The sequence below is a fragment of the Pristiophorus japonicus genome, chromosome 10 (genome assembly GCF_044704955.1).
Source record: "Pristiophorus japonicus isolate sPriJap1 chromosome 10, sPriJap1.hap1, whole genome shotgun sequence".
Classification (NCBI taxonomy): domain Eukaryota; kingdom Metazoa; phylum Chordata; class Chondrichthyes; family Pristiophoridae; genus Pristiophorus; species Pristiophorus japonicus.
The window spans coordinates 152836568-152855265 of record NC_091986.1 but is presented as its reverse complement, the minus strand read 5'-3'; the positions used below and the strand labels follow the sequence as shown (position 1 = coordinate 152855265).

The window sequence follows — 18698 nt, the reverse complement described above, 5'->3', positions numbered from 1 at the left end:
CCATGTCTCTGTGATGCCAATTACATTGTATCCATTAACTGCTATCTGCGCATTTAATTTGTCCACCTTATTCTGAATACTCCTCGCATTGAGGCACAGCCTTCAGGCTTGTCTTTTTAACACACCTTGCCCCTTTAGAATTTTGCTGTAATGTGGCCCTTTTTGTTTTTTGCCTTGGGATTCTCTGTCCTCCACTTTTACTATTCTCCTTTCTATCTTTTGCCTCTGTCTCCCTCTTGTTTCCCTGCATAGGTTCCCATCCAAAAACTAATCAAAAAGGCTAATGGAATGTTGGCCTTTATCTCAAGGGGGTTTGAATACAAAAGTGAGGAAGAGATGCTTCAGTTGGACAGAGGCATTGTCAGACCCCATCTAGAATGTTGCGTTCAGTTTTGGGTAACGAACATCAGGCAGGATATGTTTACCTTGGAGAGGATATAATGCAGATTCACCAGAATTATACCAGGGATATGGAGCAAAGGTGGGTAAATGGAATTGAGATACAAATCAACTTTGATCTAATTGAATGGCGGAACAGACCCGAGGGGCTAAATAGCCTACTCATGTTCCTATATCCAAATCTGGATGGTGTAGAAGTTGAGTCTAGATGGTAGAGGTCAAGAGCAGCAGTGTGTCGGAACACTCCCCTCCAAGTTCAATTCTAAGTCACATACCATCTTGACCTGCATATAATGTAGGTGTTAAATGGTATAATGGCAGACATTTAAAGATCACATGGATGAACTTCAATTGTACATCCCTGTCTGGCGTAAAAATAAAACTGGGAAGGTGGCTCAACTGTGGCTAACAAGGGAAATTAGGGATAGTGTTAAATCCAAGGAAAAGGCATATAAATTGGCCAGAAAAAGCAGCAAACCTGAGGACTTGGAGAAATTTAGAATTCAGCAGAGGAGGACAAAGAGTTTAATTCGGAGGTGGAAAATAGAGTATGAGAGTAAACTTGCTGGGAACATAAAAACTGACTGCAAAAGCTTCTATTGATATGTGAAGAGAAAAAGATTAGTGAAGACAAATGTAGGTCCCTTGCAGTCAGAATCAGGTGAATTTATAATGGGGAACAAAGAAATGGCAGACCAATTGAACAAATAATTTGGTTCTGTCTTCACTAAAAGACACGAATAACCTCCCGAAAATACTAGGGGACCGATGGTCTAGCGAGGAGGAAGAACTGAAGGAAATCCTTTAGTCAGCAAATTGTGTTAGGGAAATTGAAATTGATGGGATTGAAGGCCGATAAATCCCCAGGGCCTAATAGTCTGCATCCCAGAGTACTTAAGGAAGTGGCCCTAGAAATAGTGGATGCATTGGTGGTCATTTTCCAACATTCTGTAGACTTTGGATCAGTTTCTATGGATTGGAGGGTAGCTAATGTAACCCCACTTTTTTTAAAAAAGAGGAAGAGAGAAAACAGGGAATTATAGACCGGTTAGCCTGACATCGGTAGTGGGGAAAATGTTGGAATCAGTTATTAAAGATGTAATAGAAGCGCATTTGGAAAGCAGTGACAGGATCGGTCCAAGTCGGCATGGATTTATGAAAGGGAAATCATGCTTGACAAATCTTCTAGAATTTTTTGAGGATGTAACTAGTAGAGTGGACAAGGGAGAACCAGTGGATGTGGTGTATTTGGACTTTCAAAAGGCTTTTGACAAGGTCCCACACAAGAGATTAGTGTGCAAAATTAAAGCACATGATATTGGGGATAATGTATTGACGTGGATAGAGAACTGGTTGGCAGACAGGAAGCAAAGAGTAGGAATAAACTGGTCCTTTTTCAGAATGGCAGGCAGTGACTAGTGGGGTACTGCAAGGTTCCCAGCTATTTACAATATACATTAATGATTTAGACGAAGGAATTGAATGTAATATCTCCAAGTTTGCAGATGACACTAAGCTGTGTGGCAGTGTGAGCTGTGAGAAGGATGCTAAGAGGCTGCAGGGTGACTTGGACAGGTTAGGTGAGTGGGCAAATACATGGCAGATGCAGTTATAATGTCGATAAATGTGAGGTTATCCATTTTGGTGACAAAAACAGGAAGGCAGAATATTATCTGAATGGTGACAGATTAGGAAAGGGGGAGGTGCAATGAGACCCGAGTGTCATGGTATATCAGACATTGAAAGTTGGCATGCAGGTACAGCAGGCGGTGAAGAAGACAAATGGCATGTTGGCCTTCATGCCGTGAGAATTTGGGTATAGGAGCAGGGAGGTCTTACTGCAGTTGTACAGGGCCTTGGTGAGGCCACACTTTGAATATTGTGTACAGTTTTGGTCTCCTAATCTGAGGAAGGACATTCTTGCTATTAAAGGAGTGCAGCGAAGGTTCACCAGACTGGTTCCCGGGATGGCAGGACTGACATATGAAGAAAGACTGGATCGACTCTGCTCATATTCACTGGAGTTTAGAAGGATGAGAAGGGATCTCATAAACATATAAAATTCTGTCTGAATTGGACAGGTTAGATTCAGGAAGAATGTTCCCGATATTGGGGAAGTTCAGAACCGGGGTCACAGTCTAAGGATAAGGAGTAAGTCATTTAGGACCGAGATGAGGAGAAACTTCTTCACTCAGAGAATTGTGAACCTGTGTAATTCTCGACCACAGCAAGTTGTTGAGGCCAGTCTGTTAGATATTTTCAAAAGGGAGTTAAATGTGGCCCTTATGGCTAAAGGGGTATGGAGAGAAAGCAGGAATGGGATACTGAAGTTGCATGATCAGCCATGATATTGAATGGTGGTTCAGGCTCAAAGGGCCGAATGGCTGACTCCACCTATTTATGTTTCTATAATGATCCTGTCCTTATAAAATTGTCGAGGCCAATAATTATTTCTCAATCAACACAACAAAAACAGATTATATGGTCATTATCACATTGCTGTTTGTGGGAGCTGTGTGCAATTGGATGCCGCGTTTCCTACACTTCAAAAGTATGTGTCATTGGCTGTGAAAGGCACTCAGGAAATGCAATCATTTATTTTCTTTTAAAACATCATCTGACTTTCCATGAGCAACTTCATCAGAAATCTGCTTGTAATTTAAAATGAACACATGCATCACACACTGCTGTGTGTTTTTTGTTGTGGCTGAGGATATTGTAGTAGGAACTTCTGTTTAAGAATACTTTAATACTGCTGGAAACAGAGCCCGGAATTTTCCCAGGGATCGGTGGTGGGTCGGATGGGAAATTGGATTTTTTTTTTGACAGCAGGTTAGGATCCCGCTGTCAACCCACTGCAACGCGCCTTTCCCACAGGCATCTGTGTGATCTTCGATCCGACCCGACCCGCAGAGGCGGGCGACCCCATTAAACCAATTATTGCGTTGTTGACCAACCCTTAATAATGCTTTTAACCTTACCTTTTAACTTTAACTGCTCGCCCATGGGGTCCATACTGCTCGGAACCTGAGGCGGGAGTTGAATGGCCATTGCTCCAGCTGATTACTTGACAACTTCAAATATACAATAAAAGCTCCCACCTGACAGATCATCACTTTCCTCAGCCACAGGCTGTTTCTCAGCCCATTTCCAGCACAGATTCTGCAGGATTTCCACTCTCCATCTACTTTTACCTTATTGGAAGATCTCTCTCATCATTGATATTTCTGTCATCTGTACTTCACCTGCCACCTATTCCATCAACATGGGTGCCTTTATACTGTCTCGCCTTGGTCCGTAGAATCCAACCACAATCAACCAGCACCACCAACCTTTTCCGCAATTTCCTGATGCTGCACAGGACAGAGGGTATCCACACCAGAGCATATTACTGCCAGGGATGGCCTCACCATGGTCAGAATTACTTCACTTGACGCTGTACACTGTGGCTGCCACATGATGTGCCAGGTTGTCACCACTCCACACCACAACCATAAAGCATCCCTCTAATGTCCAACCATTCCTTTTATACTCACCATTGTGGGGGTACTGTTATGTCTACATTCACTCAATTCACTACAATTCACTAAGCCACTTCCAAAGGTGCCCATAAATCTGAGAACGCAAAGTGTTGAAAATAAAGGTTTCAGTGTTTGACAGCACATTAACAGAAACGTTACATGAACATTGGATAAGACACCCAAGTGGCTACCCTTGTGTGGTGTTAGTTGGTATAATTGCACCAGGATAAGGGGTGGCTAGTTAGATGGGGATGTGATAATGTAGATAGAGAGGGATGAGTTGATGTGCAAGGTAAGTTGGTGTGAATAAGGATGCAGGGGTAGAGAAGGCAAGGCAGAGTGATGGGGATGTGATGAGAGGCACAGCAGGATGAGGTTGAGTGTTGCTTTGTACTAACGTTTTGTGATCTGCACCCAGGTCCTCCTGACCACATCCTGCTTGTGCAATGTGCAACCAGGCTGTTTTGTTCTCCTGGGAAGGTCTCATCCACCTATGTTCTCCTGGGGGGGGGTCTCCTCTGCCCAAGGAAAGGGACGAGGACCTCCCTGCGTGCTCTGACTCGCTCCATAAGCATACGGAGAGAGTCATGGGAGAACCTGGGTGCAGCTCTGTGAAGTGATTGCAGCACTTCAATGCTGTAGAACACTGACAACACACATGTCAAAATAAAATTGGCATGGTCCCTTTTAAGGAAACTGACTGATGACGTGTCATGAATGATGTCACCAGACATGCTTCCTCTAATTGGGCCAGGGAATGTGATGGGTGGGCTTAACAAGCCTGATCAATGTAAATTCATTTCCCAAAGTGGGATGGAGCCAGCAGCAGGGCCACGACCCACTACCAACATTGCCCGCCGCGGACCCGCTGAGGTAAGGAAAATCCCAATCAAAGTGTTTCAGGTGGTCATCCTTTACTTGCTAAATGTGGGTAATAGATTTATTTAAATGGCAGCATCTTGCATCGGGATAAAATTAGTTTAATTAACATTTTGTTCTTGCTGTCACTGAAAACAGCTATTATGGAAGACTTCCTAAAGCTAGGCTAGAACCTGGTTATGTCAAGTCCTGTCCTAGTGACCAAGTTTTAGGAATGGACTTGTAGGGTAGGAACTCCTCCTCCTGTCTCCTGCAAGCCCATCAAAGTAAAGAGGCGTAGACTCTGAATGTCAAGGTTCTCAAGCCCTGGGTCACCTTCTGGACCTAGCATATAGTTAGCGCTGGTATGCTTGGTGAGACCAGGCATACTGGCTGACTAACTGGGATTCATGAACACCTGGGTGTCTCGACAGGATTTTGGCCTCCCTGCCCCTCCCCCACCCTCCAAAGATTTGCACCTGATTTTTTGGGGGAACTAAGTTTTTACAGTGCCCTTTTTTTTTTTACACTGACAGATTAAGGTTTGTAACATAGTTGGGGGAGAGACACTTGGCACTCGTACTGCCAAGAGTGTTCTACCCTGCCACATCCAGTCATGAATAGGGGTGAACAATTAAGCAACTAACTGGAAGAGGCGCCATGAACATCCCCATCCCCAGTGATGACGAAGCCCAGTACATGAGTGCAAATGACAAGGCGGAAGCTCTTGTAACTATCTTCAGCCAGAGATGCTGAGTGGATACTTTTAGGCCTCCTTGAGGTCCTCACCATCACAGGTGCTAGGCTTTAGCCAATTTGCTTCACGCCACATGAGATCAAGAAATGGCTGAGTGCAATTGATAGAGCTACGGCTTTGGGCCCCGATAACTTCCTGGCTATAGTGCTGAAGAACTAATCGTACAGGTTATTGGTAAGTGCCACTTGATTAGTACTGTCGACAACGCCTTCCTTCACTTTGATGATTGAGAGTTGGCTGCAGTGGCGGTAATTGGCTGGATTGGATTTGTCCGTTTTGTGGAAAGGACATACCCTAGGCAGTTTTCCACACGGTCTGGGAGATGTCGGTGTTGTAGCTATTTAAAAAAAAAAAAAAAAAAATTTGTTGCCAATCTTTCCAATTCTTTGTCAAATCACAAACGGCAGAGGTCACCTTGCACACATCAAGGATCACTCTGCGCCAATGCTCTTAGCCAAAAGGCCTAGAGCCACTGCACCGTTCCTGGAAGTACTGCAATACCAGGTTCGTGCCATGGAGGTGGATGGGTCAATCCACCCCACCCACCTCCTATTTCCAAAAAGCATAGGAGAACCACCTTCCTGATCCAGGGAGAACCACTTTGGGGTCATGGTTACTCCCCTGTCAGGTCAGTTACGCATGATCTTAGCCAAAAGGAGAAGTCGGTGTTGTAGCTATACTGTAACAGCATGGCTAGAGGCACGGCTAGTTCTGGAGCACAAGTCTTCAGCACAACAGACAGGATGGATCATCCACTCAGCACTTCTGACTGAAGATGGTTGCAAACGCTTCAGTCTTGTCTTTTGTACTTGCGTGCTGAGCTCTGCCATCATTGAGGATGGGGGTGTTTATGGAGTTTAATTATCCACCACCATTCACGATTGGATGTGACAAAACTGCAGAGCTTTGATCTGATCCGTTCGTTGTGGGATTGCTTATCTCTGTCTATAGCATGCTGCTTTTGCTGTTTAGCATGCATCTAGTTCTGAGTTGCAGCTTCCCCAGGTTGACACCTTATTTTTAGGTATGCCTGGTGCTGCTTGTGCCATGCTCTTCTACGCTCCTCATTTTGGTACCTTGGCTTGATGGCAGTGAGTAAAAATTAGTCCAATCTAGAGATGTTGTGTGATACTACAGAGATGAAGTGTGAGCCCATCCTAGAATTACTCCTGGTAACCTTTTTAATATTTAATTTTAACCATTTTACTGTATCGGTCGTTGGCCATTTAATTTGGGAGTAAAGATATAGTATTTATTGTTGCAGACTTCTCCAAGAGATGTTGTAAAATCCTCTGCTCCTGCAGTGACCAGAAATAGCTGGAAAGAAGGTATGAAGAATTTGTTGATTATATAATTAGTGTGTGTATGTATGTAAAAGCCACGTCAACAAAATTGTTTGTTGTGCTACAGCACATCATAGTACTTTTAAATCTATTTTATAATGTATGAGATTAATATTGTAATATACAAGTTCCGAATGCTATGCTTCCAGGTGTTTGCTGTGTATAGATAGGCATGTCATATACAATAGTCAATAATGTAGAAATAACAACGTTTAATTCTTTCTAACTGCAATTGTTAATTAGTGAGGATAATGGATATTTCCCTAAACAACAACTTGTATTTATATAGCGCCTTTAATATAGTGAAACGTCCCAAGGCGCTTCACAGGTGTATTATGTGATAAAAATTTGACACGGAGTTGCATAAGTAGAAATTAGCACAGGTGTCCAAAAGCTTGGTCAAAGAGGTATGTTTTAAGGATGGAGGAAAGAGGCGGAGAGGTTTGGGCAGAGAGTTCCAGAGCTTGGGGCCTAGGCAACAGCAGGCATGGCCACCAATGGTTAAGCGATTACAATCTGGGATGCTCAGGAGAGCTGAATTAAAGGAGTGTAGCCATCTCAGGGTTGTGGAACTGGAGGAGATTAGAGATGGGGAGGGGTGAGGCCATGGAGGGATTTGAAAATAAGGATGAGAATTTTGAAATCGAGGCATTGCTTAACCGGAAACCAATGCAAGCACAGGGTTAATGGGTGAATGGGACTTAGTACGAGTTAGAACACGGGCAGCCGAGTTTTGGATCATCTCTAGTTTATGAAGGGTAGAATGTGGGAGGCCAGCCAGGAATGCGTTGGAATAGTCAAGTCTAGAGACGAAGGAATAAGGATAATACTAATGGCCAGAGATCTGATGAAGTCATAGAACATAAAGGTAAAATAACTACTAAAAAAAGAGGAATAATAAAAACAATTTATACTGTTGGTACAGCAAAGTACGTAGTAGTCAAAACGAAATGGATGAACTGGAGGCAATAATTTGTGGAGAGGATCCGGATACAGTGAGGATGACAGAAACGTGGCTACATAGAGAACAGGATTGGCAACTAAATATTGCAGGATATAACATAATTTAGGAGGGAAAGAGATGGAGGGGAGGTGGAGTAGCTGTAATAGTTAAAGGTAACAATGGTAGTAGAATAAAAAGTTGTAACTGGCAGTAAAATAGATACAGAATCCATATGAATTGAGTTAATAAGAAAGGATCCATCACCCTAATGGGGGTTTATTATTGTCCACTAAATATTGGAAGTGAATTGGAGGAAGAAACATGTAGACAAATCTACAAGGTGAGCAGCAGACATAGAATAATAATCATGGGAGATTTCAACTACCCCAAATAAACTGACAAGAAGTAGCGAAAGGAGAAAAGGGAATCTAATTTTTACAGTGATTACAGGTCTGTTTTCTCGTTCAGTACTTAAGTCCAACAAGACGGGTATAGCTAACACTGAGGAAGAATGCCACATAATACAAGAAGACGTTAGAAAACTTGCAAACTGGGCAGTTAAGTGGCAAATTAACTTTATCTTGGATAAATGTAAAGTGATGCACTTTAGTAGGAAAAATAGCAACATCACCTACATCTAGATGGAGTAGATGAACGAGATCTAGGGCTACAGGTGAACAAATGATTAAAAGTAGTATTGCAGGTCAGCAAAGCAACTAAAAATGCTAACCAAGCACTGGAGTTTATTTCTAGGGGTATAGAATCCAAAAGTAGTGAAGTTATGTTAAACTTGTATAGGACCCTGGTGCACAGTTCTGGTCTCTACGATATCGAAGCACTGGAGAAAGTGCAAAAAATTTTGCAAAGGTGGTACCAGACTGAGATTACAGCTATCGGGAAAGATTGAATAGGTTAGGTTTTTTTCCTGTGGAAAAGAGAAGACTTGGACATGACCTGATTGAGGTCTTTAAAATTATGAATGGGTTGGCGAGAATGTTTCCACTTGTGAGAGAATCCAAAACTCGGGGCTATAAATACAAGATAGGTTGATGAGCAGTGACAGACATTTAAGGAGATATTTCATAACTCTCAACAAAAATATATTCCAATGAGAAGGAAAGACTTTGAGAAGGGATAATCATCTGTGGCTAACTAAGGAAATAAAGGAGGGTATTAAATTGAAAACAATGGCATACAAACTGGCCAAGGTTAATGGGAGGCCAGAGGATTGGGAAACTTTTAAAAACCAGCAAAGAACGACTAAAAAAATAAGAGGGGGGAAAATAGATTATGAAAGTAAACTAGCAAGAAATTTAAAAAAGTAAGAGTTTCTACAGGTATATAAAAAGGAAGAGAGTGGCTAAAGTAAATTTTCATCCCTTAGAGGATGAGACTGATGTTGTGTATGTAATAACTGTTAGACTGAGTACTGTTTAACTCCAGAAGATATGACCTTGGCTCTGCTTTATTAAGGCCCAAAGTGACTAATATACAAAATGGCTGGCCTTTTATACTTGGGCTGCACACACATGTGTGCAGCCCAATGGTCTCCAACAGTGACTCCATTTAGTGGCTAGTGATCCCAAAAGTACATACATGACAATACCCCCCTCTGAGATATTAACAGTCTTTTACAAATTGAGACGGTCTGGTATTTTATGCTCCTGGGTTAACCGTCTCAGTTCAACACCAGCCTTGGGTGAGTGTTCAGAGTCTGTTGTGACTTGTGGCTGACCTGGTGGGAGTGGCAATGGCCATGTCAGGGATTGAAAGACCATTTTCATTGAACATGTCTGTGATTAAAAGTCCCGATTTACTGATGACCACTGAGTCCTCTGATTGGGGGTAGATTGGTTGGTCGTCGATTGTCTCTTCCTCCGACTGTTCCGGTTCGTCTGTGTGCCGCAGCTTTGTCTGATCCATAAGTTTCCTGCATGTTTGCCCATTTTTGAGCTTGACAATAAATACTCTGTTGCCCTCCTTGGCCATGACAGTACCAGCGATCTACTTGGGACCCTGACCATAATTCAGAACATATACAGGATCATTTACAGAAATATTGCGTGACACAGCTGTGCGATCGTGATACCCTTGCTGACTTTGTCTTCTATATTCAGCATGATTATTCAAGTCAGGGTGTACAAGAGATAGCTTGGTCTTCATTAATTCAGCAGGCGAGACTCCGGTAAGCGTGTGTGGTCTTGTCTTGTAACTAAGCAGTATGCATGACAGACAGGTCTGCAGTGACCCTTGGGTTACTCGCTTCATACTCTGCTTTATGATTTGGACAGCACGTTATGCTTGCCCATTGGATGCAGGTTTGAACGGTGCTGACCTTGCATGTTTGATACCATTGAGTTTCATGAACTCTTGAAACTCCTGACTGGTGAAGCACGATCCGTTGTTGCTAACAACGATGTCAGGCAGACCATGTGTCGCGAACATGTTGCTGAGATTCTCAATGGTAGCTGTGGATGTGCTGGATGACGTGATTATACACTCTATCCACTTCGAATATGCATCCAACACAACTAAAAACATCTTCCCCAGGAAGGGATCTGCAAAGTCTATGTGGATCCTGGACCAAGGTTTGGATGGCCACGACCACGGACTCAACGGTGATTCAGCTGGTGCTTTGCTGAGCTGCATGCAAGTGTTGCACTGATGCACACATGATTCCAGCTCAGTCAATTCCCGGCCACCATACATGAGACCTGGCGATGGCTTTCATCATTACAATGCCAGGATATGTGCTATGTAGCTCACATACAAATTTCTCTCTCCCTTTCTTGGGCATAACAACACGATTGCCACACAGTATACAATTCGACTGAATAGACAGTTTGTCTTTGCGACGAATGTAAGGTTTGGTCTCTTCGCACATTTGCTTGGGTATGGCAGATCAATCACCTTTGAGGATGCAACTCTTCACCACCGATAAAATCGGGTCCTGGCTGGTCCAGGTCTTAACTTGGGCCGTGACAGGGGTTCCTTCACTCAAAAGCATCCACAACTAACAATACATCTACCGGTTGTGGCATTTCCACCTCCAGTGTGGGCAACGGCAGACTGCTCAAAACTTCAGCACAATTCTCGGTGCCAGATCTATGGCAAATGACATAATCATAAGCAGATAATGTCAGCACCCAACTCTGGATGCAGGATGAAGCATTGGTATTGATACCTCTGTTTTCAGAGAACAGTGAAATCAATGGCTTGTGATCTGTCTCCAGTTCAAACCGAAGACCAAACGGGTACTGATGCATCGTTTTATCATACACACAGGCTAGTGCTTCTTTCTCTACCATGCTGTAGACTCTTTCTGCTTTAGACAAACTTTTTGAAGCATACACGACTGGTTGACGTTTACCTAACTCAGTAGCTTGTTGGAGTAGGCAATGAGTTCCTTATGACGAAGCATCACAGGCCAATACTAAACATTTACATGAGTCATAATGTACCAGCAGATTAGTAGCTTTCTGAAAAGCTCTGTCTTGAGACGCACCCCACACCCAGTTGTCTCCTTTTCTTAGCAGCATGTGCAGTGATTCTAATAAGGTGCTCAATTTAGGTAGGAAGTTACCGAAGTAGTTGAGTAGACCCTGGAATGAACGCAGCTCTGTCACATTCTGCGGCTTGGGTGCATTCTTGATGGCCTTGGTTTTCGCGTCCGTGGGCCTGATGCCTTCAGCTGCAATTTTCCTCCCCAGGAATTCGACCTCTGGTGCCATGAAGACGCACTTTGAGCCTTTCAGTCTGAGTCCCACTTTGTCCAGACGATGTAAAACCTCTTCCAGGTTGTTCAGATGTTCCTCGGAGTCACGACAGTTCTGGGAACGGACTTCAGTAGACTCTTCTTGTTCCTCTGAAATATTGCTGCAGCCAAGCGAATTCCAAAAGGGCACCTGTGATAATAAATAGTCCTTTGAACATGTTAATGCACGTAAGTCTCTCCAACGTCTCGGCCAGCTCCTGTGTCATGTAGTCCGACGTCAAGTCCAGTTTGGTGAACGACTCCCCCCGCCCACCCCTCTGGCTAGCATTGCAAACAAGTCTTCAGCCTTCGGTAACGGATACTGATCCTGTTTCAAAACCCTGTTGATTGTAGTCTTGTAGTGACTGTGCCATCACTTTTCAGCACAGGAACAATAGGGGTGGCCCATTCATTAAATTCAACCGGTGATATCATCTCTTCACGCTGGAGTCTGTCCAGTTCGATTTCAACCACCTTCCTCATCATATACAGAACTGCCCGAGCTTTGTTATAGATGGGTCTTGCATCCAAGTCCACGTGGATCTGCACCTTGGCTCCCGTAAAGTTGCCGATGCCTGGTTCGAACAGTGAGGGGAACTTTCTCAGTACTTGGGCACATGTATCTTTCTCCAACGACACCGCCTTGATGTCGTTCCAATCACATCTGATTTTTTTCAAGCCAGTTCCTGCCGAGCAGTGTTGGGCCATTGCCTGGGACAATCCATTAGCGGTAACTCGTGAACCGTAACGTCATACGACACTTTAATTGTGGCACTGCCAGTCACCATTGAGTTCTTTGGTGTACGTGCACAACTTGGCATTGATTGGGCCTCAGCCTTGGTATCCCACAGCTTGTCGAATGCCCTCTGGCTCATTATCGATTGACTCGCCCCCATGTCCAGTTCCGTCGATACCGGCACCTCAGTAAATTTCATGTTGATCATTATCGCTCTTAAGAGCGAGGACAGTCCATGCACTTATGCACTTCCTCCTCTGGTATCTCCGATTGCGCATCCAGATCCGCGCTGGTCTGACCATCATCCTCCTCCACATAGTATGTCGCAGCACGCTTACTCATCTGCGGACACTTGCGCTGGAGATGCCCCATTCTCAAACAGCCTTTGCAACGATATTGCTTAAATCGGCATTACTGATGCCGATGATTTCCCCACAATGCCAACACTGAGAAATCGGATGCATTCCCGCTGGCGGACTTTGGGCAGCCACAGGTTTCGTGTACGCAGTTGGGTAGGCCCTACCATGTGCTGCTCTGCTGAACGGCGAATCAATCATATTTACAGTACTTGTCAAGTTTCGATTTTTCACTGATATCTGCTTTAGACTTCTATCCATCGTCATGCATGAGTGAGCGATCGTGATGGCCCTGTTCAAGTCCTACATCTCCACTGCCAGTAGTTCACGCTGGATCACCTCGTGGTTGATGCCGATTACAAAAGTCCCGCAACATGTCTACCAACACAGCCCCGAACTTGCACGGTCCCGCTAGACGTCTCGGGTCGGCAACGAATTCCGCCGCATTCTGGTCCTCTGAGCGAACGTGCGTGTAAAATCTGTATCTCGAGATGATGATGCCTTCGTCTGGCTTAAGGTGGTCCTGTCCCAGTGTAGGCAATTCTTCACACGTCGTCTCTGTTTGACTCATAGGCAGGAGTAGATTCTTTATCAGACCATAAATTTTTTGACCGCAAACTGTGAGGAACACCACCCGGCGCCGATCTGCATTGCCGACCTCCTCCATTTTGTTGGCCACAAAGAACTGGCTCAAATGGCTCACAAAGTCTTCAAATCGCTCCAACAATCCAATAGTGCTAATTTTTGCATGCAAAGGTTCTTGCCTCGTCGCCAAATGTTGTGTATGCAATAACTGTTAGAACATAAGAACATAAGAATTAGGAACAGGAGTAGGCCATCTAGCCCCTCGAGCCTGCTCCGCCATTCAACAAGATCATGGCTGATCTGGCCGTGGACTCGGCTCCACTTGCCCGCTCCCCATAACCCTTAATTCCCTTATTGGTTAAATATCTATCTATCTGTGATTTGAATACATTCAATGAGCTAGCCTCAACTGTTTCCTTGGGCAGAGAATTCCACAGATTCACAACCTTCTGGGAGAAGAAATTCCTTCTCAACTCGGTTTTAAATTGGCTCCCCCGTATTTTGAGGCTGTGCCTAGTTCTAGTCTCCCCGACCAGTGGAAACAACCTCTCTGCCTCTATCTTGTCTATCCCTTTCATTATTTTAAATGTTTCTATAAGATCACCCCTCATCCTTCTGAACTCCAACGAGTAAAGACCCAGTCTACTCAATCGATCATCATAGGTAACCCCCTCATCTCCGGAATCAGCCGAGTGAATCGGCTCTCTACCCCCTCCAAAGCCAGTATATCCTTCCTTAAGTGAGGTGACCAAAGCTGCACGCAGTACTCCAGGTGCGGCCTCACCAATACCCTGTACAGTTGCAGCAGGACCTCCCTGCTTTTGTACTCCATCCCTCTCGCAATGAAGGCCAACATTCCATTCGCCTTCCTGATTACCTGCTGCACCTGCAAACTAACTTTTTGGGATTCATGCACAAGGACCCCCAGGTCCCTCTGCACCGCAGCATGTTGTAATTTCTCCCCATTCAAATAATATTCCCTTTTACTGTTTTTTTTTTTTTCCTAAGGTGGATGACCTCACATTTTCCGACATTGTATTCCATCTGCCAAACCTTAGCCCATTCGCTTAACCTATCTAAATCTCTTTGCAGCCTCTCTGTGTCCTCTACACAACCCGCTTTCCCACTAATCTTTGTGTTATCTGCAAATTTTGTTACACTACACTCCGTCCCCTCTTCCAGGTCATCTATGTATATTGTAAACAGTTGTGGTCCCAGCACCGATCCCTGTGGCACACCACTAACCACCGATTTCCAACCCGAAAAGGACCCATTTATCCCAACTCTCTGCTTTCTGTTCGCCAGCCAATTCTCTATCCATGCTAATACATTTCCTCTGACTCTGCGTACCTTTATCTTATGCAGTAACCTTTTGTGTGGCACCTTATCGAATGCCTTTTGGAAATCTAAATACACCACATCCATCGGTACACCTCTACCCACCATGCTCGTGATATCTTCAAAGAATTCCAGTAAATTAGTTAAACATGATTTCCCCTTCATGAATCCATGTTGCGTCTGCTTGATTGCACTATTCTGATCTAGATGTCCCGCTATTTCTTCCTTAATGATAGCTTCAAGCATTTTCCCCACTACAGATGTTAAACTAACCGGCCTATAGTTACCTGCCTTTTGTCTGCCCCCTTTTTTAAACAGAGGCGTTACATTAGCTGCTTTCCAATCCGCTGGTACCTCCCCAGAGTCCAGAGAATTTTGGTAGATTATAACGAATGCATCTGCTATAACTTCCGCCGTCTCTTTTAATACCCTGGGATGCATTTCATCAGGACCCAGGGGACATGTCTACCTTGAGTCCCATTAGCCTGTCCAGCACTACCCCCCCCCTAGTGATAGTGATTATCTCAAGGTCCTCCCTTCCCACATTCCTGTGACCAGCAATTTTTGGCATGGTTTTTGCATCTTCCACTGTGAAGACCGAAGCAAAATAATTGTTTACGGTCTTGGCCATTTCCATATTTCCCATTATTAAATCCCCCTTCTCATCATCTAAGGGACCAACATTTACTTTAGTCACTTTTTTCCGTTTTATATATCGGTAAAAGCTTTTACTATCTGTTTTTATGTTTTGCGCAATTTTATTTTCGTAATCTATCTTTCCTTTCTTTATCGCTTTCTTAGTCATTCTTTGCTGTTGTTTAAAATTTTCCCAATCTTCTAGTTTCCCACTAACATTGGCCACCTTATACGCATTGGTTTTTAATTTGATACTCCTTTATTTCCTTGGTTATCCACAGCTGGTTATCCCTTCTCTTACCGCCCTTCTTTTTCACTGCAATATATTTTTGTTGAGCACTATGAAAGAGCTCCTTAAAAGTCCTCCACTGTTCCTCAATTGTGCCACTGTTTAGTCTGTGTTCCTAGTCTACTTTAGCTAACTCTGCCTTCATCCCACTGTAGTCCCCTTTGTTTAAGCATAGTACACTCGTTTGAGACACTACTTCCTCACCCTCAATCTGTATTAACCATACTGTGATCACTCGTTCTGAGAGGATCTTTTACTTGGAGATCGTTTATTATTCCCGTCTCATTACACAGGACCAGATCTAAGATAGCTTGCTCTCTTGTAGGTTCTGTAACATACTGTTCTAAGAAACAATCCCGTATGCATTCTATGAATTCCTCCTCAAGGCTACCCTGTGCAATTTGATTTGACCAATCGATATGTAGGTTAAAATCCCCCGTGATTACTGCCGTTCCTTTTTCACATGCCTCCATTATTCCCTTGATTATTGCCCTACCCACTGAAGTTATTATTTGGGGGCCTATAAACTATGCCCACCAATGACTTTTTCCCCTTACTATCTCTAATCTCCACCCACAATGATTCAACATTTTGTTCGTTAGAGCCAATATCATCTCTCACAACTGCCCTAATATCATCCTTTATTAACAGAGCTACCCACCTACTTTCCCTTCTTGTCTATCCTTCCGAATTGTCAGATACCCCTGTACGTTTAATTCCAAGTCCGGGCCACCCTGCAACCACGTTTCTGTAATGGCCACCAAATCATACCCATTTGTAATGATTTGTGCCATCAATTCATTTACTTTATTTTGAATGCTGCGTGCGTTTAGGTAGAGTGTTGTAATACTAGTTTTTCAACCATGATTTTTAGTTTTGACCCCTCCTGCAGCCCCTTTATATTCATACATATTGTCCCTTCCTATCACCTTGTGGTTTACACTTACCCCAGTCCTACTCTGCTCTGTTGCCTCCTGCCTTTTGCATTCTTTCTTGGGGTCCTGTTCATCTGCGCTCTCACCCACTCTAACTAGCTCCGAGCCCTCTCCTGGGTTCCGAATACTCCTCGCATTGAGGCACCGAGCTTTCAGGCTTGCCTTTTTTATTGCACTTTGACCCTTTAGAATTTTGCTGTACATTGGCCCTTTTTGTTTTTGGCCTTGGGTTTCTCTGCCCTCCACTTTTACTCATCTCCTTTCTGTCTTTTGCTTCTGTCTCCATTTTGTTTCCCTCTGTCTCCCTGCATTGGTTCCCATCTCCCTGCCATATTAGTTTAACTCCTCCCCAGCAGCACTAGCAAACACTCGCCCTAGGACATTGGTTCCGGTCCTGCCCAGGTGCAGACTGGCCGGTTTGTACTGGTCCCACCTCCCCCAGAACTGGTTCCAATGCCCCAGGAATTTGAATTCCTCCCTGCTGCACCACTGCACAAGCCACGTATTTATCTGAGCTATCCTGCGATTCCTACTCTGACTAGCACGCGGCACTAGTAGCAATCCCGAGATTACTACTTTTGAGGTCCTACTTTTTAATTTAGCTCCTAGCTCCTTAAATTCGTCTCGTAGGATCTCATCCCTTTTTTTAACCTATGTCATTGGTACCAATGTGCACCATGACAACTGGCTGTTCTCCCTCCCTTTTCAGAATGTCCTGCACCTGCTCCAAGACATCCTTGACCCTTGCACCAGGGAGGCAACATACCATCCTGGAGTCTCGGTTGCGGCCGCAGAAACGCCATCTATTCCCCTTACAATTGAATCCCCTATCACTAGCGCGCTCCCACTCTTTCCTGCCCTCCTGTGCAACAGAGCCAGCCACGGTGTCATGAACTTGGCTGCTGCTGCCCTCCCCTGATGAGTCATCCCCCTCAACAGTACTCAAAGCGGTGTATCTGTTTTGCAGGGGGATGACTGCAGGGGACCTCTGCACTACCTTCCTTGCACTGCTCTTCCTGCTGGTCTTCCATTCCCTAGCTGGCTGTGGACCCTTCACCTGCGGTAAGACCAACTCGCTACACGTGCTACTCACGTCATTCTCAGCATCGTGGATGCTCGCTCCAGAGTGAATCCACCCTCAGCTCCATATCTGCAACGCGGTCCGTCAAGAGCTGGAGGCGGATACACTTCCCGCATACGTAGTCGTCAGGGACACCGGAAGTGTCCTTGAGTTCCCACATGGTACAGGAGGAGCATATCACGTGACCGAGCTCTCCTGCCATGACTTAATAGATACACTTAATTTGGCGACAACAATGTTAACGGCTTACTTACTGATATAAAAAATAAAACTATTGATGGATGTTTTTGTGACTGGTAGGTTGTTTCCAGTGGGGTTCTGTAGGGCTCAGTACTGGGACCCTTGTTTTTTGTGATATATATCAACTATTTAGATTTGAATATAGTGAGTAGATTAAGAAGTTTGCAGGTGACACTAAAATTGGCTGTGTGGTTGATAATGAAGAGGAAAGTCTTGGGCTGCAGGAGGATATCAATCTACTGGTCAAGTGAGCAGAGCAGTGGCAAATGGAATTTAATTCAGAGAAGTATGAGGTGATGCACTTTGGGAGGGCTAAGAAGGAAAGTCGACCACTTAATAGTGTAGATGAACAAAGGTACCTTGGAGTGCTTGTCCTCAGATCCCTGAACGTCGCAGGCCAAGTGAATAAGGTGGTTAAGAAGGCATACGGAATGCTTGCCTTTATTGGCCGAGGCATAGAATATAAGAGCAGGGATGTTATGCTTAAATTGTATAATACTTTGGTTAGGCCACAGCTGGAGTTTTGCGTGCAGTTCTGATCACCGTATTATAGGAAGGACGTGATTGTACTAGAGAGGGTGCAGCGTAGATTTACTAGGTTGCTGCCTGGAATGGAGAATCTTAGTTATGAGACCGATTGGATAGGCTGGGTTTGTTCTCATTGGAACAGAGGAGATTGAGAGGAGACCTCATTGAGGTGTACAAAATATTGCGGGCCTGCACATAGTGGATAGCAAGGGTCTATTTCCATTGGTGGAAGGGGCATAGTTTTAAGGTGGTTGGAAGGTTGAGGGGATTTGAGGGGGGCGGGGGGACTTCTTTACGAAGAGGGTTGTGGGGATCTGGAACTCGTTGCCTGGAAGAGTGGTGGATGCAGAAACCCTCACCACTTTTAAGAGATGGTTGGATGGGCACTTAAAGTGCTGT

General features: G+C 44.4%; 1 protein-coding gene across 2 annotated transcripts in view; it reads left to right on the top strand.

Moving 5' to 3' along the window:
• cpap (centrosome assembly and centriole elongation protein) overlaps positions 1-18698 on the top strand; it is an 84975-nt gene that overhangs the window by 50561 nt on the left and 15716 nt on the right. For both annotated transcript variants that reach the window (XM_070892182.1, XM_070892183.1), the window contains exon 13: positions 6800-6863. In XM_070892182.1, the coding sequence (XP_070748283.1) occupies positions 6800-6863 (64 nt within the window). The remainder of the gene's footprint in view (positions 1-6799; positions 6864-18698) is intronic.